General features: G+C 39.5%; 1 protein-coding gene and 2 pseudogenes across 1 annotated transcript in view; 1 reads left to right on the forward strand and 2 right to left on the reverse strand.

Annotated features, from left to right (window-relative positions):
* The window catches only part of Nudt9 (nudix hydrolase 9), a 39,560-nt gene that overhangs the window by 12,830 nt on the left and 2,628 nt on the right, over positions 1 to 24,102 (reverse strand). The window contains exons 2-4 of the mRNA XM_004629260.2: positions 7,126 to 7,365; positions 3,981 to 4,076; positions 465 to 551 (exon numbers count right to left, since the gene is read on the reverse strand). Of these exons, the coding sequence (XP_004629317.2) occupies positions 465 to 551; positions 3,981 to 4,076; positions 7,126 to 7,365 (423 nt within the window). The remainder of the gene's footprint in view (positions 1 to 464; positions 552 to 3,980; positions 4,077 to 7,125; positions 7,366 to 24,102) is intronic.
* On the forward strand, positions 4,405 to 5,882 carry LOC101583221 (annotated as a pseudogene).
* LOC101566923 lies at positions 9,819 to 11,409 on the reverse strand (annotated as a pseudogene).

Below are 24,102 nucleotides of genomic sequence, written 5' to 3' on the forward strand. Positions count from 1 at the left end.
AAGCTTTTACATCTCTCAGCATGGAGGACGAAGAAAGCTGTACATTGTTGGCTTGGGAGTCTGCACATTTAGACCAGATTTGTATTTGCACTGTCAGTATGGCAAATGAATGAAAAGCTGTTAATACACTATTGGATTTTTTATTTGTTTTTGATTCAGCTTGTACCCTAGCTGAAAAACCTCAATTTAAGTTCATGACAGTGGGATTGTTTTAAATGTCTATATTCTTTCTAATAAACTGTTGGAAGACTTCTGAAAATAAATAAATAAATAAATAAATAAATAATAAAATACACTTGTTTGTGCATAGATGTACATACATACATGAATATCTGTATGTGTATATACACCTAGACGAACACAAACAAGCAGATACAGGTGTATGTACAAACACATGTTGTACACACATAACTAGAATTACCACCTTAGGTTTTGGTTATTGAAATATTTTATTTGGTTCTTACCTGGTTATAATGGGATCTGCAGCATGATTTGGGCCCCATCTCCCCAAGAGCCCCCGGCCAACCAGGCCCGTCCGTCCTGCAGGATTTCTGGTGGAAAAACACATATATATGCATACAAATATAAAATGAATTGAATATGCTCATCTTTTTAAATCCAAAAACGGTACAACAAGCAGTAAGAGGGAAGTAATACATTCCCACAAATCCAGCATTGAAATCATTCTCATTTTATTGTTACTCAATTGTTCTTTTGCACATCTTAAGTTTGATCCCCAAAGAGGAATCATTTCCAAAATGGTTCCATGATACACAAATTTGTTTCCAATTTCACTTACCCTCCTAAGTTCAAACTAGCACCTTACTGGATTTTCATCATGCTCCATACCTAAACTCTATCTCTAGAAGAGTTTTTTGGCTGTTTTCTTTTTTTGTGGAACCGGGCATTGAAGTCAGACCCTTGCACTTGACAGGCAAGCGCTTATTCTACTGAGCCATCTCCTCAGCCCCAAGAGTTTATTTTTCAACTATAGCCACACTCTCCTTCACTTTCTCATTGTCTTCTACTCCACTCTCCTAAAACACATCGTACTGAAGTATGTTACATTCTAAGTCTATTTTTCCTCAGTAGGTTCTGTATTTTTATTTCTAGTAATATATGTTTTGAAGCACATAATGAGGTAGTATTACTTAATATTTCACAGATTGTAAGTATATCAAAGTTCAATTTTATAAATATACCAACTTACTTTTTTCTCAATACTGGGGACTGAACTCTGAGCCTGGGACATGCAACCACTCTATACTGAGCTGTACCCAGGGCAACCCACTTCTTAACCTAATGCCATAATTGAGTGTTAAAGACTGCCAGATACACACATCACACTCATACCTGAGTAAGTTTATTCCAGTCAATGTTTAATGTTTAACATTGTATACATAATGATACCCACTGTTTAACATTGTGTATCATTATGTGCTAATAAACTGCCCTAATCTGCAATCTTACCTGTTTTAATATTTTTTCTCTATTAATGTCTATTTTCACTAAGTGAAAGTAAACAAACAACTTGCCACTACTCCTTGCTAGACATCTCTTTTCATTCTAGTCTTCTCTATGACTATATTAAAACCAAATTTACTTTCTTATATCATTAACTATAGATTATGTGATAACTATTAAGTGGCTAAACTTCATAAATCCATTGGAAAACACAGAACTACTGACTATGGTATTTTGTGGAGAAATTTGGTCTTTAAAAACTGAATGAATTTTATACTGTTTGGCATTGGAGTCAGATATATTTCAGCAAGACTTGCAAATATACAGAAAGACAACTGGCCAGCTATCAATAATTCCTTTCAAATTCACAGGAGGACGGCCAGGGTGGCTAACAACCGTATTTTATTCCATATAAGTGTACACTCTGAACACAAGTCATCAAAACCAAGTATTATGAGAGAGAATGTTAGCTTTTATAGATAGCTGTGATAGTTGACTGACTGTGTCAACTTAACTGGCTCAGGGTGTGGAAGACCCACAAAAGTGGACTGTCATCAGAATGCTATAAAGGCAATCAAACAAGAAAGGATTGCTTCTGTCTTCTGAGACGTTCTGGTCTTCATCTTCACCTGGAACATCGTCTTCTGGCTTCCAGCACAGACTCTTTAGCTTCCAACATAAACCCCTCAGCCTCCTGATTTGGACTTGCCGAGGACACTACACGGAGCTCCACACCTTCAACTGGATTCTTCAGATTCCCAGCACAAACAAGACCTTTTGCACTCTTCCACACCTAACTCTAAGGGGAGCCCCTATAACCAATCTGCAAATGCGTATCCATTTGTGTAAGTAAACTCTGACTGATATAATCACCAAACTTAAAGCTTACAAACTAGAAATGGAGGAATATACCTGGAGATTATCTTAGACCGAGAAAGTTGCTTACAGAGAGGAATGAAGCCAATGTATAGAAGAAAACAGAGATGAGGCAGAGAGAGGGTCCTAAAAAAGGTCCCATTCTCCCTTTTCCCAAAGTTACAAGTACTTCTGCTTTGGGCTCACTGACACAATCCTACAACCTAAAAATAAACTGGACTTTTTGCTCAGGCAAGTTATAGCTGGTGTTTGTTACACACTCTTAACTAATAATGTGTCTTGGCCACTGCCCATCGTATCAGAGAAATATAATTCTTTTCATATATTTACGCTGAGAAGAACCTACAGAATAAGTCAAATTTAAGTTTACTTACACAGGCCAAAATAAAATCTGCTATTCAGTATAACTAATGTGCACTAATAAGTAAAAGAGTGCAACTTGAAAAGATTCAGTAACTCGGAAAAGGAACTAAGTTATGACCAAAGAATTTAACAAAACTGAAAGACCAGGTTGGAGTAAGAGAAACACTACCATTTCCTTGCCCTAAAGAAACTAAGAATAAAATGTTTTTATATTTTATGTGGAGATAACCATGATTGTGATCTTCACTTTATTGGAGGCAAGCTAACTTTTACATTTATTTACTTTTATAATGTCTTCTTAAGGAAAACAGATGATTTGGGAGTTGTATAGATAACCATTTTAAAAGTACAAAAAGAACCTTGATATTAAAATTAATAGTTTAGATTTGTTCAGTCTTAAATGTTTAGGTTTTTTTTTGTCGTTGTTGTTGTTTTTTAGTATTTTTGAAAAAAGGTTTCACTATGTAGTTCAGGCTGGCTTTGAACTCACCTTGTAGCCTAGGCTGGCTCAAACTCACATCAATCCTGCTGTCTCAGCCTCCTGAGTGCTGGGATTATAGGAATATTCCACCATATCTGACTTGGACAAATTCTTACATTAAATGACCCTATTTAATATATAACTATTGATCTCAGCAGTCTAAGTGCCTGCCTGGCAAGCTCAAGGACCTAGGTTTGACCCCCGTAGCACATGCCATGCCAGCCCCAAAACTAGGTGTGGTGGTGCATGCCTGTAATCCCAGGGAGGATGAGACAGGAGGATCACTACGAGTCCTAACTGCATAGCAAGACCCTGTATCTAATACAGTAATTAAATATATATAACTACTGAAAATCATAATTTGCAATCTTTTCTCTACTAAGTTACTCAATTATTTTTACTTTCTAGTTGAGATTACAAAAAGATGCATCTGAATCACACTTTTTCTACTCACTACTCATGTGCAAACTGCTTACACTCTTTCTTATCTGTAATATCTTCTCTAAGAAGACATTATCTGAAATCAAAACTATTCACCCAGCTTTGTAAAGATTTTTTATTTTTATTTTTATTTTTTATTTTTTGGTGGAACCGGGGATTGAACTCAGGCCCTTGCACTTGCCAGGAAAGTGCTTATTCCACCAAGCCATCTCCCCAGCCCCATGTAAAGATTTAATTGGATTACATACATAAGTTTTGTGCCATCTTTGGCACATATGGTAACATGATAAATGTCAACTATCTTCTCTATTTTTGAAGACCCACTATTGTTAGATACTCCTCTCTCGGTACCCACCTGGGTCTCCCATTTTCAATTTCATACAGGCCATTCTGGCTTTTTCTCTCCACATGCCCATCCTTCTCATTAAACTTGGGAGAAAAGTTACTTTCGCTGAAACAAAAGTACCAAAACAAAGAAATAATGATTCAATATTACCAATAGCTTAAAAAACATGTTAGCTTATTCATATGCAATATCCCTGAAGAATGAACTTTTCAGTTTAATTTTCATTAATAAATCCATTTTATGCCTTTAAAACAGTTTCTAAGGGGACACAAAACCCTTTGTAACCAAAACAATTACTATTAGACTTACTAATCACCTCTTGGAAGGATTAACAGCAGAAGAACTGAATCTCCCACATGCTAGCTAGCTAAGTTATTAGCAACAAAGAACTGAATTGGGGGTTCGTCACTTGTTGCGGGAGGGAGCGCGAGCCCCCGGTGTCCCAGACCCAGGCCATAGGTGAGCATGGCTGAGCAGGAGCCCACAGCTGAGCAGCTGGCCCAGATCGCAGCTGAGAACGAGGATGAACACTCAGTCAACTATAAGCCCCCTGCCCAGAAGAGCATCCAGGAGATCCAGGAGCTGGACAAAGACGACGAGAGCCTGCGCAAGTACAAGGAAGCCCTGCTGTGCCGTGTGGCTGTCTCTGCTGACCCCAACTGCCCCAACGTCATTGTGACCCGTCTGACCCTAGTGTGTAGCACAGCCCCTGGCCCACTGGAGTTGGATCTGACAGGTGATCTGGAAAGCTTCAAAAAGCAGTCCTTCGTGCTCAAGGAGGGTGTGGAATACCGGATAAAAATCTCTTTCCAGGTGAACAGGGAGATTGTGTCTGGCATGAAGTATATCCAGCACACCTACCGGAAAGGTGTCAGGATTGACAAGACTGACTACATGGTGGGGAGCTACGGGCCAAGGGCAGAGGAGTACGAGTTCCTGACACCCATGGAGGAAGCACCCAAGGGCATGCTGGCTCGGGGCAGCTACAACATCAAGTCCCGCTTCACAGATGATGACAAGACTGACCATCTGTCCTGGGAATGCAACCTGATCATCAAAAAGGAATGGAAGGACTGAGGCCTGGCTGGGAGGCGGGCAGGGTAGACAGACAGACGGATGGACGGACGAACATGACCCTCCCCATATTCCTCCCCACCCCAAACCAAAGTGCTGACAGGGCCCCTCCCCACCACCTCCATCCCCCCTCGGTCCATCTCTGGAGAGCTCCTCCACCCACCTGTTCCCTGCCCTTCTGCCCATAGGCCCCTATGGTCTCTAGTGTCACGCTGCTGCTTCTGCCTGTGCCGTGTTGGGGTGGGGGGCTCCAGCCCGACCTCCCCCCATTTCTGTCTCCAGGTTCCCTGGCTGTGATCTCCCCCAGGCCCAGACTAGGCCCTGGCTCTCAGAAGGGCCAGGAGCTATGGGGCTGCATAGCCCCGTATCTGCCCTGGCTGAGCTGGGGTATGCACTGCAGGGCCCTGGCCGGTCCACTTATCCCTCCCTGGCCAGTCCATTTGTCGCTGTCAGTCACCGTCTAACCATGATGCCTTAACATGTGGAACATGTGCTGGGGGCCGTCGCTAACCCTTAACTCTTGTCTGCATGAGCATGTGGTCTCCCTGTCCCTGCCCTGTCTGATCCCACTGACCTGGGGAGGCCTAGGGTGTGCTGCTCTTGCTCCTGCCTAGCCTACCAGGGCCTGGCCAGCCCTCTCCTTACTCCAGCCAGGGCTCGGGGAGGGCCAGATTGCCAAAACCAAGCGCCTCCAGCCCCATCTGGGAGGCAGGTGTGCTCTGCCTTCTCTGCCCCCTGGGCAGTGCTCACAACCCCCTCCCCACAGGTAGCCCTTGGGGGACAAAGCCAGCTGCTGAGCCTTACTTGTCCCACCTGGGCCCCATGGCCCTGAAACTTTGTGCCTGGCCTGTCAGTATTTATTGCCTCCATTCATACCATCCTCTGGGCCAGGTGGCCTGCTGCCTCTGCCCTGGCTCTCAGTGCCACCATCCCCAGGCAGGCCCTCCCTGGACCCAGCCAGGACAAACATAGGACCAAGTGCACACACAGTTGGGAGCTGTTTCCTATGCCTCCTCTTCCCCCTCCCCGGTCCCCAAGTGGTGTTTGTGAGGCCCAGGCCTTCACAGGCAGAGGAGCCTATCCCTGCTTCTATTCTGACCGGGAAATAAACACCCCTGAAGGAAAAAAAAAAAAGAACTGAATTGGGTACATTAAGGCAATTACTGGTTTTAAGGTAGTTCCTAAAGTAAAATTTTTTCTGAGCATCCTGATGTTCTGTCAAAGTAACTTAAAGTTTCTTTACATGCATACTTGCTAATTTATCTAAGTAAACCCACAAAAACAGTGGACTGAGCCCATAATCTGTACAATAAAGACTGTGGATTAAAAACAGACACAATGGGGCCGAGGAGACAACTCAGTAGAATAAGCACCTGGCTGGCAAGCACAGGGTCCTGAGTTCAATCCCCGGTACCAAAAAAGTAAAGAAAAAAGAAAGAAAAAAAAGGCTTCTTTAGTTGTTTAAAAAAAAAAAAGAGTTCTGACCAATCCTGTTGAATACTCATCTCCCTACCCCCCACACACACATACACATATACACACATACACACACTTCATCTCTACTTTTTCCACACTGCTGTAATTTCTTATCATTCTATTCTTAGTAGTCTGGAAATTTTCTTTTTCTTTTTTTCTTTTTTTCTTTTTGCGGAACCAGGGATTGAACTCAGGCCCTTGCACTTGCCAGGCAAGCGCTTATTCTATTGAGCTATCTCCCCGGCCCCCTGGAAAAAATTTTGAAATATTTCCACTACCTCAAATATATGCTAGAAAATAACCACAAAAGACATACTATTGACAATCCAAACAAAACATATGCAAATGGATACTATTAATCGTTATTTCATAGCAAAAAGCTGTTTTATCACTCAAAATAGATTGACATAATAGGAAGAACATCTAAAACACCCCAAATAATAATATCAACTCTTTCTTTTGGCAAAAATCCAACCAAATGTGGAAACTGAGGGAACAAAATCAAACAGATAAAAGTGGTTTTTCAGGTGTCAAATGATTTACAAATATAGCATTACCTTCTCCAGAAGTCTTAAACGCAGCTAAGGCTCAATTCTTTGCTCACCTGATTTGAGGGTCCGCCCACCTAGGTCCAGCCAAGACAGAGAGGGCAGTATACTCCACAGGATTATAGTCTTGCCATTCAACGAGCCAGCCTACTTTCTCATTAGGAACCTGGCTTCGTTCAACTTTGGACCCTGGGTAAGGCGATGTCCGAGCCTTGTTGTGAGAATTCTCTTTGCCACCATTAGAACTGGACATGATGGTAGAGTTGAGATGAAGCCACCGAGATGAAAAGGAGTTTCTAGGGAGGAAAAATATGTACAAAAGAGACAAAAGTATATTAATTTAAAAATCTAATTCAAAGGCCCTAAGAACATATTTTTCAATTTCACAAACTTTTAAAACTCAAAACAAAACAAAAAAACTCAAAACATTCAAAAATTTGAATATTAATAAGTCAGTACATTTATGAGAAGTTTACAAACAAAAAGAGTTTTACAATATAGCTAAATTTCATTAATTGGAGCCTAAGCACTGTATTTTTTTTTTTTTTTTTTTTAGGGGGGGGACTGGGGATTGAACTCAGGCCCTTGCACTTGCCAGACAAGCGCTTATTCTACTGAGCCATCTCCCCGGCTCCAAGTCACTACATTTATTTTAGCTGACAAATAAGGAAACACAAGAGGGAAAGTTTATTACAAGCAGGCAATCACACAAACAAATGTAAAACAAAGTTGTAAAGTCTAGGTGAAGAAAAACATGTTTTGAAAAACAACCTGCATGCTAACATATTTAAAATATATGGCAAAAATAGCACCAACAAATAAGAGTGCAAACATGTTGTAAAGCTTTTGTGTTAAATATAAACTAACATTATTTGAAAGTACAATATAAGAAAGATTTATGCATGCATAAACTTTAAAGGGAAATCTAAAGTAAGATGTATGTTGTGCTTGATGCTACCATTATTGCTAACTGAACTACGGTAGTTAGGATGTCAATTTGTGATAATCAGTTGTTCTCCCTTGTGTAACAACATTGGGAAGTTCTGCAATGATAACCTCACCATACTCTCCAGCAAAAGACTGCAGACAGACCCAAGTGGAAATCAACATTCTACTCTCAATTAATAGGGAAGGTACATCTTGGGACAGAGACAAACCAAGAATCTCCTACACCCAGAAGATATCTCTTTTACATATCTATAATATTCAAATAACGGAACTTAACAAAAAAAGGGCATACAGATGAATGTCCATTTGGTATCTGTGTATTCAAAGTAATTAGCATAGATATATAGTTACATTCTCTTAATGGACAGAGCGGTTTGTTCTAATGGTGTTTGTAAATAGGCTATCATGTCCGCATCTTGTACAGCAATTAACCACTAGGAAGAATGTACGCAATGTGCTAATTATTGAAACTGTCCTACCAATTTGATTTGAAACTGTCTCATTGTTATTTATCAATAAAATTGTGGGGAAAAAATAATTTCAAAAAAAATAATAAATAAATAATAAAATATTAAAAAAAAAAAAAAAAAAGAAGATATCCCTGAAGAACAGACGTTTCCTAGACAGGCCTTGATACTGGTGATACAACTACATACAACTAAAACTCACAAGGATGTCAAAGAAAACAAAATTGGGGCTGGAGAGATGGCTCAGTGGTCTAAAGCACCTACTTGAAACAAGCTTGGCAAAGCATAGGGACCTCCGTTCGATCCTCCAGCACCACATGCCAGCCAGCCCCGACCCTGGTGAGCTGAGCTGGCCACACACACACACACACAATAAATAAATGTAATAAATAAAAATAAATAAATATTTTTTAAAAAAAAGAAAAAAGAAAACAAAATTTAAAAGAAAATCTGAAATAGAAAATGTCAAGACAAAGGACCAAAATGCAAACTCTGACCTCCAGCCTACCCAGAACAAATCCAGGAGACTTCAATATAAAAGAAATTGGAAGTCATACATCTGAAATTTCTGAAATGATAGCAAATGAACTAAAGAAATAACTCCACAAGGCTATGGAGGAGCTTATGTCAGAACAAGCAAAAGAACAAAACACCAAAGTTATTAGAGAAAAGAAACAGATCACCTATAAAGGAAATTCCATCAGAATCACAGCAGACTTCTCAAGACAAACAATCAACTAAGGAAGAGCTTGGAGTGAAGTATTTCAGGTCGTGAAAGAAAAAATTTCCAACATAGATTGATGTACCCTACAAAACTTTATTTTTTAAAGATTTTTTATTCAGTATTTAAGTAAGATTAAAACCAAAAAGATGTTGTTTGCAGCTGATGAGCAAAAAGAGAAAAGTTAAACAAATACTATCATCTGATTGGCTAGTTAAAATGCTCTAGAAGTCAAAATTACTCAGTGACACACCAGTTACTTTGCGTGGACTTAAAGAATCTTGAGGATAAAAGGTATTCTACACAAAACATGTCATCTGAGAGCACAGGGCTAAAGGGCATATAAAATACTGAAGCAGCAGCTGATATCTCAAAGAAGCCCTTGCAGACCTTTTGATTTTTTAGGCATCTGGCAATTGTTACTATATGCAAGGACCTAGCAGTCAGTTATTTTATGTCCTGACTTTTTTGAGTTAAACACTTTAACCCATACCCACTAAGCAGGAATAGAAGCACTTTATAGATCAATTGGAAAACACAAAGCAGATCCACTTCTCCAGTACAGTAAGAAAAATAATGATTACTATACATATTTTAACTTGTTGCACTACATCTACTGAGCAGAATTTCCATTGCAAGTGTTTCGTCTTCACCATCACCTTGAGTTCTCAATCTACCTATCTTTCCCTCTTTTTTTGAAATCTTCCCCTCATTTTTCTACAACTCTTTTACTTTTTTTTTTTTTTTTTTTTGGTGTATTTTGGGGGGGGGGGACTGGGGATTAAACTCAGGCCCTTGCACTTGCCAGGGAAGCGCTTATTTCACTGAGCCATCTCCCCGGCCCTAGAACTCTTTTTCTGACTGGTTCCCTTTTTTCTGATTTGCCAGATGATGCAGGGTTTGAAGGTTCTGGTGAGGGCATTCTCACTGGTGGGTGTGTGTGTAGAAGGAGGAGTACTAAATAAGCTGCTAATCGATCTCCAGATGGCAAGAAATGGGTAAAGTACTGTTCCCAAAATGTCTCCACTGGAGGAATGCGTGACAGATGTAGCTGGTCTTTCTGCTGGTAACAGCATCACTGAAGCACTCGGGGTAAGTTCCAAATCTGGCAATTTCTTTTTATAATCTTCTTTGGTAAATTCCCTCCTGGGAAACACGGTTGCTAATGAAAAATTACTGTAAGTGTTGCCAACAGTCTGTGCTGCAAACTGTCTTGCTTCTTCTAGAGAAGCATCAGAAGGAAACGGATTTGTAAAGGAAGAACCATCAGGCAGACAAAACTCAATTCTTGCACTGGTGCTTCTTTCTCGAGCATATGATTCCCTCTTGCCTTCCATTTCTGCTTGTTTGGCCAGCAAGGCAGTAGCTTTGGCAGCCTCTACTTCTTCCTTTGTCTTTGCAAAACTTCTTCCTCTCTCTCTGCACAATCCAAAGCCAATTTGCTGTTTTACTCATTCTCGAGCTGCCCTATCTTTCCAACATTTTTTGTTAATTCTCGTTTTCTTTTATAGTCTAACATTTCTTTTCCAGTTTTTCTCCCTTCAAGTTCCTTCTTAACCTCTGTTCTTCTCTCCTTTTTTCTTCTCTCCTTTCAAGTTTTTTGTTAGTCTTTCCACTCTGACAGTGAGATCCTCAGCAGGTCTCTGATTTGAACATTCATTGGGCTCCTGAGAGGGAGTTGGATGGCCCAAGCTTTCTCCTCCTGTTAAAGAGTACCTGATTTTGTATCAGAAGTGATAAGCGTCTGGCAAAGCTCTACATCCCCTGATTGAGAGTCTTCAAAAGTGTCATTAGGTTCAAATGATGGAGTAGGCAGATGGAGTAGACACTAAATTTTCAGACTGGCTGCCATTTGCCACTGATGGTTCACCTCTTAATGAGTGCATCTGTTGGACTTTGTGAATTCTCGTAACAAGTTCATCTGCAGAAATACGTCCTGCTACTACTTCCAAAGGGATATTACTGTCTCCAACAAAGAAACTGGATGAAACACACACTACAGGATAGATGTGTGAAAACTGTAGGCAGGCTTCACTTTTGGTATCAATTTTAATAACAACAGAACTATTTGCAGATGCTTTGGTCACGTTCTCATCTTCCCAACTTGCAGCCATCTGTGTAGACTGTTCATCATCATCTGCCATGAAGACCACAAACACTGCGCCTCTCCTCTTCACTGACGCCAGAGAGGCTGGAATGGCACCCCAGAACAACCAGCATCACTGTCCTTGGGCCTTGTCACTCGCTTGTATGTACGCTTGTATGTACTTGTCACAGTCCCAGAGCTGGCCCCGCCTTCCTGCTTCTTAGAGCCCCGTTGCCTCAGGTCAGGTCCCTGCCTCCAAGTCCTCACTACCATGCATGCCTGACAGCCACTGTCCGGGACACGTGCAAGTGCATGCCTTACCCCAACTATCTTTCAAAATTAATGGAAAAATAATTGACAAAGAACAACTAAAGAAAATAAATGAATGATAAATGACAAAGAACAACTAAAGAAATTCATAACCACCAAACCAACCCTACAGAGTACTGAAAGATATTCTAGAAATAGAAAAGAGCACCTCAATTCTAAGAAAAACAACAGAAATAAAACACAAAGCTGGGCAAACAACTAAAGAGTGGGGTAAAGTAGGGAACCAACAGCAAGAAAATAACATGACAAAGATAAGGCAATACATTATCAGTTATAACCACTCATGTAAATGACATCAATTCACCAATCAAAAGAAACATTCTGGCAGAGCAGATCAAGAAACAAAATCCAATAGCATTCTGCATATAAGAAACACATTTAGCTCAAAAGGAAATTCATAGATTGAAAGTCAAAGGATGGAAAACAATACAAGAACCCATAAAAAAAGCAGAAGGAGGTATCCTGTTTGCAGACAATGTGAACTTAAAACCAAGAATGATCAAGAGAAAAAAGTCACTACATATATTTTAGGAGTAAAGTTAGGAGATAACAATCACAATTACATATGCACCAAATATATAAGACAAATATTAATAGACATGAGAAATCATGTTAACGATAAATTGTAACAGGGGACCTTAACAACTCACTGTCACAAAGACATGAATCAACTAGACAAAAAAAAATCACCAAAAAAATAACAAGTGAATCAAACTTGTGAAAAAAATGGACTCAATAGACCTTTGCGGGGCTGGAGAGATGGCTCAGTGGTCTAAAGCACCTACTTAGAACAAGCTTGGCAAAGCACAGGGACCACGGTTTGATCCCCCAGCACCACATGCCAGCCAGCCGCGCCCCCTGGTGGGCTGAGCTGGCCACACACACACACACACACACACACACTAAATAAATGTTAAAAAAAAAAAAAATTAAAAAAAAAAAAAAATAGACCTTTGCAGGGGATAGCTCACTCATGGGCCACCCTTCTGTCCCTCCCTTGGACAGAAGCTTTCCCCAATAAATATATTCTGCTCTTAAAAAGAAAAAAGAATAGACTTTTACAGACTGCTCAGTCCAACACATCACAACACACATTCTTCTAGCTGCACACAGGGTGTTCTCTAAAACAGACCATATACTAGTCCACAGACCATGATTAAGTAAATGCAAAGGAACTGAAGTTATACCATGCATATTATCTGACTATACTGCAATGAAATTGGAAATTATTGGCAAGAACTCCATGAACACATGGATATTAAATAACACCCTCCTGAACAATCAATGGGTCACAGATGAATGCAAAGAAAAACTAAACAGTTACAATCAAATGAAAATTCAAACAGAACTTACCAGAACCTGTAAGATGCAATACCCAAAGGAAAATTTATAGTGGTGAATTCTCACATTAGGAAAACAGAAGAAATGCAAATGAACAACCTAATTCTGCACCTCAAACTTCCAGAAAAAAGAAAAACAGGTCAAGTCCAAAGCCCAAAGGAAAGAAATTATAAAGAGCAGAGCAGAAATTAGCACAATTAAGATGAAGAAAACTATACAAGGAATTAATGAATGGAAGAGTCATTTCTTTGAAAGATTAAAGTGATAAACCCTTAGCCAACCTTATCAAAAAAAGGAAAGAAAAAAATAAAATTCATACAGTAATGAATACAAGGGGCTGGGGAGATGGCTCAGTGGAGTAAGCGCTTCCTTGGCAAGTGCAAAGGCCCGAGTTCAAGCCCTGGTTCTGCCAAATAAATAAATAAATAAAATAAAGTAAACTACATACAGTAATGAATGCAAAGAGCAAAATTACTACAGATCCTGTAGAGATTCAAAAGATCACTACTTCAAAAATTTTACTCACATAGAGTAGAACATACAGAAGAAGTGGACAAATTCCTAGAAACATGAATTACCAAAGCTGAATCAAGAAGATATAAAAACATAAAAAGTTATCAACAAAGAAAAGCCCATAAAGCCATGCTGTTAAGTTGAGCTGTGGGGGACTCAGGTCAATAATTTCTGACATTGCCAGTTAAACAGAAGACCCAATGCTATTATGGGCTACTGGACTCTTTTAGAATATTTTGCTGAGTTTACACACCTATAATATTCAATAACGGAACTTAGGAAAAATGGGGTATGCCTATGAATGTTCATTTTGTATCTGTGTATTCAAAGTGGTTGGGATAGATATATAGCTGCATTCTCTTAATGAATAGAATGATTTGTTCTAATGGTGTTTGTAAATAGGATCACAAGTCCACATCTTGTATAGCAATTAACCACTAAGAAGAATATACACAGTGTAATATTTGTTGAAACTGTACTTCCGATTTGATTTGAAACTGTCTCATTGCTATCTGTTTATCAATAAAACTTTGAAAAAAAAGAAAAAGAAAAAGAAAAGCCCAGGTCCAGATAGATTCATGGCTGAATTTTATAAGAAATTTAGAAAAGATTTAACATCAATTTTTCTCAAACTTTTTATTGAATTTGAAAGGGAAGCAATTCTCCCTAACTCATTCCTGGAGGCAAGTTACCCTGATACCAAAACCAGAGAAAGACCAAACCAAACAAGAAAACTACAGGCCAATCTCCCTAATGAACACAGATGCAAAAATCCTCAATAAGATACTAGCAAACAATGCAGCAAATCATCCATAAGATTATACACAATGACCAAGTAGGATTCATCCAAGGAATGCAGAAATGGTTCAATATATGCAAAGCAATAAATGAAATATACCACATCAACAGAGCCAAAGACAAAAACCACATGATGGCTCAACAGATGCAGAAAAAAACTTTTGATAAAGTCCAACACTCATTTATAATTTAAAAAAAAACTTACAGAAAATCGGAATAGGGCAGCAAGACAGCTCAGCGATCTAAAGTGCCTGCTTAGGCAAACTTAGGCAAGTGCAGGGACCATAGTTCTATCCCTAACACCACATGCTGCACCAGCCCCACCACTGAGCTGGCTATGTATCAAAAAAAAAAAAAAACAAGACAGTAAAAAGGCAGAAAGGTAGTGATATACACATTATTGATATAAAAAAAGGAGGAAGAAGAAAGAAAGAAAAAAAATTGGAATAGATGATCTTTACCTCAATCTGATAAAATCCATCTAAGACAAACCAACAGCCAACATCATATTAAATGGACAAAAACTCAAAGTTTTTACTCTAAAGTGAGGAACAAGACAAGGATGTACCCTATTATCACTCCTATTCAATATAGTTCTGGAAATTTCAGCCATAGAAATTACATGAGACAGAAATAAAAGGAATAAGGATAGAAAAGAAAGAAGTGAAATCATTATTTGAATGTGATATGATACTCTACGTAGAAGACCCCAACAACTTCACCTTCGTTAGGTTCTAGAGTTAATAACCAAACTTAGTAGTGAAGCTAGTTATAAAGTCAACTAAGTAGTTTCAAAAATCAATAGCATTCCTGTACAGAAACAACAAATTCATTGAGAAAGAAATTAGAGAAATCATACCATTCACAATAGCATCCAAAAAAAAAAAAAATTAAAAAAAAAATACTTAGGAATCGATCAAACAAAGGAAGCAAAAGATCTATACAGTGAAAATTACAGTAATCTGCAAAAGAGAGATTGAAGAGGACTTCAGATGATGGGAAGATACTTCTTGCTCATAGATAGGAAGAACCAATATTATGATAATGGCCAAAAAGTTATACAGACTTAGTGCAATCCCAATCAAAATACCATTAGCATACTCACAGATTTAGAGAAAACATTCCTAAAATTTATTTACAACCAGAAGACTTAGAATAGCAAACAAGCAACAAAGGCTTTTCAAAAACTGAAGACTAAAACTACACCCAGGTCTATCACCATGCACTAAAGTAAAAAAGGATCAAAGATTCAAATACTAAAACAGAAACACTACATCTACTGGAGGAGCAAGTAGTTTAAGACAAGAGGGGACACAGAGTTCATGAACAAAAACCAAACTGCACAGGAAATACTTCACAAAGAATCAACAACTGGGATCTCACCTTTTGGAAATGTTTCTGCATGTCAAAAGAAATCATCAACAGAGTGAAAAGGAAACCTACAAATTGCAAAACACTTTAGCCAACTGTCTCAGACAAATGACTTCTATTTAGAACATACAAAAAAATTTTAAAAATCAGACCCCAAGCTTTTTTCGCAACAGGTTTGCCATGAGAGCATAAGCATAGTGAAAGCCAGCACTAAATCCAAGCCAACATGGGAAAGGAAAAGACCCACATTAATATCGTCATCAGACATGTGGACTCCAGCAAGTCCACCATAACCGGCCATCTCATCTACAAATGCAGTGGTATCGACAAAAGAACCATTGAAAAATTTGAGAAGGAGGCTACTGAGATGGGGAAGGGTTCCTTCAAGTACACCTGGGTGATGGACAAGCTGAAAGCCAAGTGTAAGTGTGGTATCACCACTGACATCTCCCTGTGGAAATTTGAGACCAGCAAGTATTATGTGACCATCATTGATGCCCCTGGACACAGAGACTTCATCAAAAACATAATTACAGGCACATCTCAGGCTGACTGTGCTGTCCTGATTGTTGCTGCTGGTGTTGGTGAATTTGAAGCTGGTATCTCCAAGAACAGGCAGACCCGTGAGCATGCCCTTCTGGCTTACACAATGGGTGTGTAACAACAAATTGTTGGAGTTAACAAAATGGATTCCACGGAGCCACCCTACAGCCAGAAGAAATACGAGGAAAATGTTAAGGAAGTCAGCACCTACATTAAGAAAACTGGCTACAACCCTGACACCATAGCTTTTGTGCCAATTTCTGGTTGGAATGGTGACAACATACTGGAGCTAAGTGCTAACATGCCTTGGTTCAAAAGATGGAAAGTCACTCGTAAGGATGGCAATGCCACCGGAACCACACTGCTTGAAGCTTTGGATTGCATCCTCCCACCCACTCGCCCCACTGACAAGCCTTTGCAGCTGCCCCTCCAGGATGTCTACAAAATCGGTAGTATTGGCACTGTCCCTGTGGGCCGAGTGGAGACTGGTGTTCTCAAACCCGGTATGGTGGTCACCTGTGCTCCAGTCAATATCACAACTGAAGTCAAGTCTGTTGAAATTCACCATGAAGCTTTGAGTGAAGCTCTTCCTGGGGACAACGTGGCTTCAACGTCAAGAATGTGTCTGTCAAAGATGTCCAGCATGGCAATGTAGCTTGTGACAGCAAAAACAACCCACCAATGGAAGCAGCTGGTTTCACTGCTCAGGTAATTATCCTGAACCATCCCGGCCAGATCAGTGCTGGCTATGCCCGTCCTGGATTGTCACACATCTCACATTGCTTGCAAGTTTGCTGAGCTTAAAGAAAAGATTGATCGCCGGTCTGATAAGAAGCTGGAAGATGGGCTCAAGTTTTTGAAATCCGGTAATGCTGCCATTGTTGACATGGCTCCAGGCAAGACCATGTGTGTTGAGAGTTTCTCTGACTACCCACCTCTGGGTCATTTTGCTGTTCATGATATGAGACAGACAGTTGCTGCGGGTGTCATCAAAGCTGTGGACAAGAAGGCTGCTGGAGCTGGCAAGGTCACCCCGTCTGCCCAGAAAGCTCAGAAGGCTAAATGAATATTATCCCTGACACCTGACACCCCAGTCTTAATCAGTGATGGAAGATCACTCTCAGAACTGTTTCTCCCAACTGACCATTTAAGTTTAATAGTGGAAGACTGGTTAATGATAACAATGCATCGTAAAATCTTCAGAAGGAAAGGAGAATGTTTTATGGACCATTTTTGTGTGTGTGGCAGTTTTTAAGTTACTAGTTTTTAAAACCAGTACTTTTTTTTTTTTTTTTTTTTTATTTTTTTTTTTTTGAGAGAGAGAGAGAGAGAGAGAGAGAGAGAGAGAGAGACAGTAGTGTGTGTGTGTGGCCAGCTCAGCCCATCAGGGGGCGGGGCTGGCTGGCATGTGGTGCTGGGGGATTGAACCACGGTCCCTTATGCTTTGCCAAGCTTGTTCTAAGTAGGTGCCTTAGACCACTGAGCCATCTCTCCAGCCCCAAAACCAGTACTTTTTAATGGAAAAACTTGACCAAAAATCTGTCACAAAATTTTGAGACCTATTAAAACAAAGTTTAATGAGAAAAAAAAAAAAAGAAAAATCAGACCCCAAAATTCAAAGACTCAATCCAACAATGGGCATTTGAGATGAATATACACCTCTCAGATGAAGGAATACAAACAGCAAACTAATACATGAAATAATGTTCAGTATCACTGGTCATTTGAGAAATGCAAATTAAAACAACAATGAGATAACAACTCACCCCAGAAAGAATGGCTCTCATCAAAAAAATCAACCAATTAACAAATGCTGGCAGGGCTGTCAGGAAAAAAGGATACTTCCCTAGAACTGTTGGTGGGAGTGTAGACTGGTATAACACGGGAATTCAGTGTGAAGATTCCTCAATGAACTACGATTAGAGGTCCCATTTTGGGTATTTTCCCAGAAGAATTAAAAACATCACAACACCAAAATATATGTGCACCCACGTTCATAGCAGCACAATTTGTAACAGCTAAATCTTGGAAACAATGCAAATGCCCATCAACTGAAAATGTATAAAATAGATGTAGTATTTTTATACAAAGGAGTATTAGTGAGTTGTAAAGAAAGATAAACTTGAGGCTTTTATGGATACACTGGAGACATTGCTCATAAGTGAAATAAATCACACTCGCACATGCAGACACTGTCTTCTATTATAAAAGAAACAGAGTAAATAAGATTTTTTAAAAAGTACAACAGATATTGTCAAAGGGAAATGAGCTGCTCAAAATGGAAAGAACAATTCATGGCAGAAAAAAGGAAGGAATACATTGTACTACTAATTTATATTAGTTCATTGAAAGGAACAGTTAGTGCGTAGATCATTTGATCAATATTACATGCCTATATCTGGTAATCCAAGCAACTTTTTTTTTTTTCTTTGGTGGAACCAGAGATTGAAATAAAGCCTTTGAGCTTGCCAGGCAAGCACTTAATCTACTGAGCCATCTCCCCCATCCCGGAGCAATTATTACATTGCATATGGAAGATAACAATATGCAATATAATAACCATTGTTAATTTCCTATCATTTTGTTTTGAAATTCTGTATCATTTTTATTTTTATTATCTGCAAAATAATTAAAAATTTAAAAATTAAGATGTAAGAAATAGGGGCTGGGGAGATGGCTCAGTGGAATAAGCGCTTCCCTGGCAAGGGCCTGAGTTCAATCCCCAATTCCACCCAAAAAAAAAAAAAAAAAAAAAAATAGATGTAAGAAATAACTGAATGGTGGGTCCAGCATATCTAAAAGTAGTCTATGCTTCCTTTTGCTTAAAAACTTAAAACAGCTTCACAATATTCTTAAAGTAAAAATTTCTGCTGACTCTAAATTAGAACATCTATTTTCAATGGAAAACAGGATCCTGAGAAGCACATGATGACCTACGACAGCTTCTCTCCCCTGCTCTCACAGTATTCCTCAAGACGGCACAGTAAGATGACCAGGTGGTGGAACAGACCTACATCGTGTGCCTCCTGGTATCACACACTGAGAAGTAACACACCAATCATTGAGATGTTCCCGCCAACAACAGGATCCAAATCCTGGCACATCTTATAAAATAGAAGTCTGTATTCTCTAAATTGGAAAGATCAAAAAATAAGGATGGAAAAACTCTTGCAATGCAGTAAGTAATCCTGGATTGGCTCCAGAACCAAAAAGGAAAAAGCAGACACTGCAGGACAGGCAGTAAAGTTCAAATGGGGTAGTAAATAATTCCAAATGGTATCTTAAGGGGACATAAAAAGGTGTGCCACATATGTACCAACTACCCACATGAATGAACATATTTGTGATGTACCATGAACACATACTAATAAAATAACATAAAAAGTAAATCGTTAAAAAAGGTGATTTTTAGACTGTTGTGGTAGCACATGCCTATAAGCCCAGCGCTTGGGAGGCTGAAAACAGGAAGATCACTGAGTCCAATCTGTGTAGTGACACCCTACAAACCCTGTACTAAATATATTTAGAAAAAAAAAAAAAAGGATTTTTTTCTAAAAACCACTACGTAGGGGCCAGGAATATAGCTCAGTGGCAGAAGTGCCTGCCTGGCAAACAGTAAGGTTCTGAGTTCGATCCCCAGCACCACAAGAAAGAACGACAGACAGACAGACATAATGACTGACTGACTGACTGCATCTTCTTTTCTTCCAACACAGCAACAAAAAAGTCCGGGACCACACAGCTTCACTGCTAACTTCAAACATTTAACAATGTTGAGCTCCAGCACTGCAGTTTAAAACAAGAATCAAAGATCTACACATAAGACCCAAAATAAACTTTTATAAAAATATATACAGGAAAGTTTCATGATATTAAGGCTGGCAATAATTTCTCAAATGTAACAGCAGAAATACAAAGAAAAAATTGACAAATTAGGTATCAAAATTAGAAACTTCCATCATTTATAACAGAATAAAAAAGAACCATGAAACGGAAGAAATTTGCAAATCATGTATCTGTTAAGGTACTGGTGAAGGTCCAGAACATATAAAGAAGTCCTACAGCTCAATAAGAAAACAACCCAATTACAAAATAGGTAAAGGACTTGCACAGACATTTCCCCAAAGAAGATATAAAACTGGCCAATAATCACATTTTTAAAATGTTCAACATCACCAATCATTAGAAAAAAATATACATCAAAACTACAATGAAATATTATTTCATACTCATGGGAGTATAGAAGGAAAGAGGGAGGGACAGAAAGAAGGAAGGGACAGAGGAAAGGAGGGAAGGAGGGAAGGAGGGAGGGAAGAAAAGAGGGAGAGGGAGAGGGAGGGAGGGAGGGAGGGAGGGAGGGAGGGAAGTAGTACTGGCAAAGATATGAATACATTTTCTATTAAAAATAATACCATCATCTCAAATTTTCTGAACAAGGGATTATGGGGCCACAGAGGAAAGTGATCAATGACGTAGAGTGTGCCTAAGGAGAGTCACATGAAAAGAAAACATTCTCTCAGGCTTTCAGAGAGCAAACTGATCAAGCAATGGCCATGACTCATCCACATGGCTGACTCTAACAAAGGATCTACAAACGGCGGTACAGGGTTTCAGAGTAAATTCTGAGGGGATGTGACTGACCTTGACAGATATAGAAGTCACATTTCTTGTTATATAGGTCTTGCTTTATCTTGGTCTTAACCATCCAGCAGCAAAGTATAAAAATGAGGTATAAAAAAGCCATATTAATATGCTGAGCTGTAAAAGGTTCAAGTGAACAACTTCTGACATTGCCAGTCCTATAGATAACCCACTACTCTTATGGACTACTGGACTATATTGGGTTATTTTGCTGAATTCACACACCTACAATATATAAATGGCAATGGAACAACCATCTCGACAAAACTAAACAAAAAAAAAAGGGGGATATAAGTAAAGGAGCATTTTTTTTTTATTTGTCTGTGTGTGTGTGTGTGTGTGTGTGTGTGGCCAGCTCAGCCCACCAGGGGGCGGGGCTGGCTGGCATGTGGTGCTGGGGGATTGAACTGTGGTCCCTGTGCTTTGCTAAGCTTGTTCTAAGGTACTTTAGACCACTGAGCCATCTCACCAGCCCCGCATTTTGAATCTGAATATACAAAATAGGATAGATACACAGCTACTTTCTCTTAATTCAATGAGAAGGAAGATTTGTACTAATAGTGTTTGGACAGGATATCATGTCTGCATCTTGTACAATGAATAACTACTACAAAGACAACAATATGCAATATATTAATTATTGTAACTGTCCTACTAACCTGTTTTGAAACTGTCTCCTTGTTATTTCTCAATAAAATTAATAAAAAATAAAATAAAAATTATACCATCAGGTGACTTGGCACTGTTTTCGTGAGGTATCACTAAACAGTAAAACAAGGGAAAGGGCAGAATGTATATGATCTTATTTTTATAAAGCAATGACATTATGCAAGAATATGTATATGTATTTGCTTTTACTGCTGCCATAATAAAGTATAAACTCAGGTCGGGGAGATGGCTCAGTGGAATAAGCACTTCCCTGGCAAGTGCAAGGGCCTGAGTTCAATCCCCGGTTCCACCAAAAAAAATAAATAAACTTAAAAAAAAAAAAAAGTATAAACTCAGCAATTTAAAACAATATAAACTGGGGGCCTGGCCCTAGCTCAGTCTTTAAGTGGCTGCTTCCACAAAGCTGTCAGCCTCAGGTTCCTGGAGTTCGAACCTCACAACTCTCCGGCTGGCCAAAAGTGCCCTGAAGGCATTTGAGGAAGGAAAAAAAAAAAAAAAAAAACCCTAAAACAATATAAACTTATTACCTTAAGATTCTACATTAGATGGGACCGGGGAGATGGTTCAGTGGAATAAGCGCTTCCCTGGCAAGCGCAAGGGTCTGAGTTCAATCCCCAATTCCGCAAAAAAAAAAAAAAAAATTCTACATTAGAAATAGGCTAAAGCCAATGTTACAATCCATACCTGGATGTCTCCCTATTGCTATGTGAAGTCACAGACAGGACCTATGGGAGGTAACTGGATTATAGATCTGATTTGCTAATTTTGTTTTATTACTGTCTTTTGGAGACAGGGTTTCACTATGCAGTTTGGGTTGGCCTTAAACTCACTTCGTAGTCCCAGCGGGCCTCAAACTCACAGCAATTTTCCTGCCTCAGTCTCCTGAGTGCTGGGATTACAGGCACATGCCACCACGCCCAGCTCGATTTACTGTTAGGAGCTAGAGTGTGGTCAGGAGTGGTGTGTCACTACAGGGTTGGACTGGGAGGTTATATTGCCCCTCTGGGCTCCTACCTTGATCCTACTTCCTATTGTCATGCCAAGAGCTCTTTCCCTGCCATGCCCCTCTGGCACACCACCTTGCCTTGGAGCCAGCCTACTACAGACTGAAACTTCTACAAACTAAACCAAACAAACCTCTCCTCCTTTAACTTTTGGGTGTCAAGTACTGAGTCCCAGCAACAAGAAAATTAAAGACATGGAGTGTCACTGTGGAGCCACATTTCTTTCTATAAGCCCCAGGCAATAATCTACTCCCTCACTTTTCCAAATTCCAGGAATCATCCCCTATGCGGCCAAAGACCCACCTTCTTTCTTTTCACAAAAAGCAACACTGCATCCCTGACCATTTGGCAGGAATCAAGTCTTTCTCTGACCATGGTAAAAGACGTTTCTCCATTTCTCCATTTAAGGGCTTACTTAAATCAGGTATTCCTGGATAACCCAGCATGACTTCCCACCTCAGTCCTTTAATCACATACACAGGCTCTTTTCCTACCTTGTCAGGCAGCATATTCAGAGGCTACGATGAGGACATTTTCAGAAGGGAGCAGCACTTTGCCAGCCACAAATGTCTATAATGTTTACTGCACATCCATGAAAGCAACCCTAACAACCTACATTATCAGGTTCTTACATAGGTTAGAAATATAGGGCTGATGCGAGTATACGAAAAGGAGAAAAGAGAAAAGGAGAAACAGAAAAACTGGGGAGAAAGAAAGAAAGGGAGGGAAGAAAAAGGGGAAATGAGGACATTAAAGAAAAAAGAGAAAAAAAAAATAAGACTATCCAAACATTATCAAAGGGAAATAATTTGATTTATGTGTTTTGGTCAAATTAAGTGTTTAAAATTTAATTTATTTGTTACAGGGTCTCGCTACACAGCTCAGACTAGTAGTGATCCTTCTGTCTCAGCCTCCCCAGTGCTGGGATTACAGTTTAGGTGGCCTGCACAGCATGCCTGGGATTCCAGGACAGTCATGGCGTGTGGTACCAGGGATTGAACCTGAGTCCTTGCAGTTGCCAGGCAGGCGCTCAGACTGCTGAGCTATCTCCCCAGCCTCTATGTGTTTATACCTGTATAGAAAATTTTAATTTAAAAATAAGATTAAAATTTTTAACCTGATTTTGAAGGACTGCCTCCCATACCTTCTCCTGACCACATCTCAATGTATATAATGAATAATGTCAGAATTGATCCCCAGTGTGCTGTGCCAACCCTGCCCTCAGGGGCACACTGAGCTGGCAGCTGGCAATTGAGACTGGGTGTGGTGGCGCATGCCTATAATCCCAGTGCTTGAGAGACTGAAAACAGGGGGATCACTACAAGTCTGTTCTACATAGTGAGACCCTGAAGACCCTGTACTAAATACATAAAAAAAAAAAAAACCTAGAGAGATTAAATACATTTACCAAAGTCACGCAAAGTAAAAGCAGAATCAAAATGCAAAACGGGCAAACTAGCTCAGAATTCCAGGCCCTAAACAGTAAGCTATCCTATGTCTACTTCATTTTCTTCACAAACGTGTACATGTATTTGTAAAATTTTTTTTTTATTTATTTGAGAGAGAGAGAGAGAGAGAGAGAGAGAGAGAGAGAGAGAGAG

Source organism: Octodon degus, unplaced genomic scaffold (assembly GCF_000260255.1).
Source record: "Octodon degus isolate 3935 unplaced genomic scaffold, OctDeg1.0 scaffold00028, whole genome shotgun sequence".
NCBI classification, from domain to species: Eukaryota; Metazoa; Chordata; class Mammalia; order Rodentia; family Octodontidae; genus Octodon; species Octodon degus.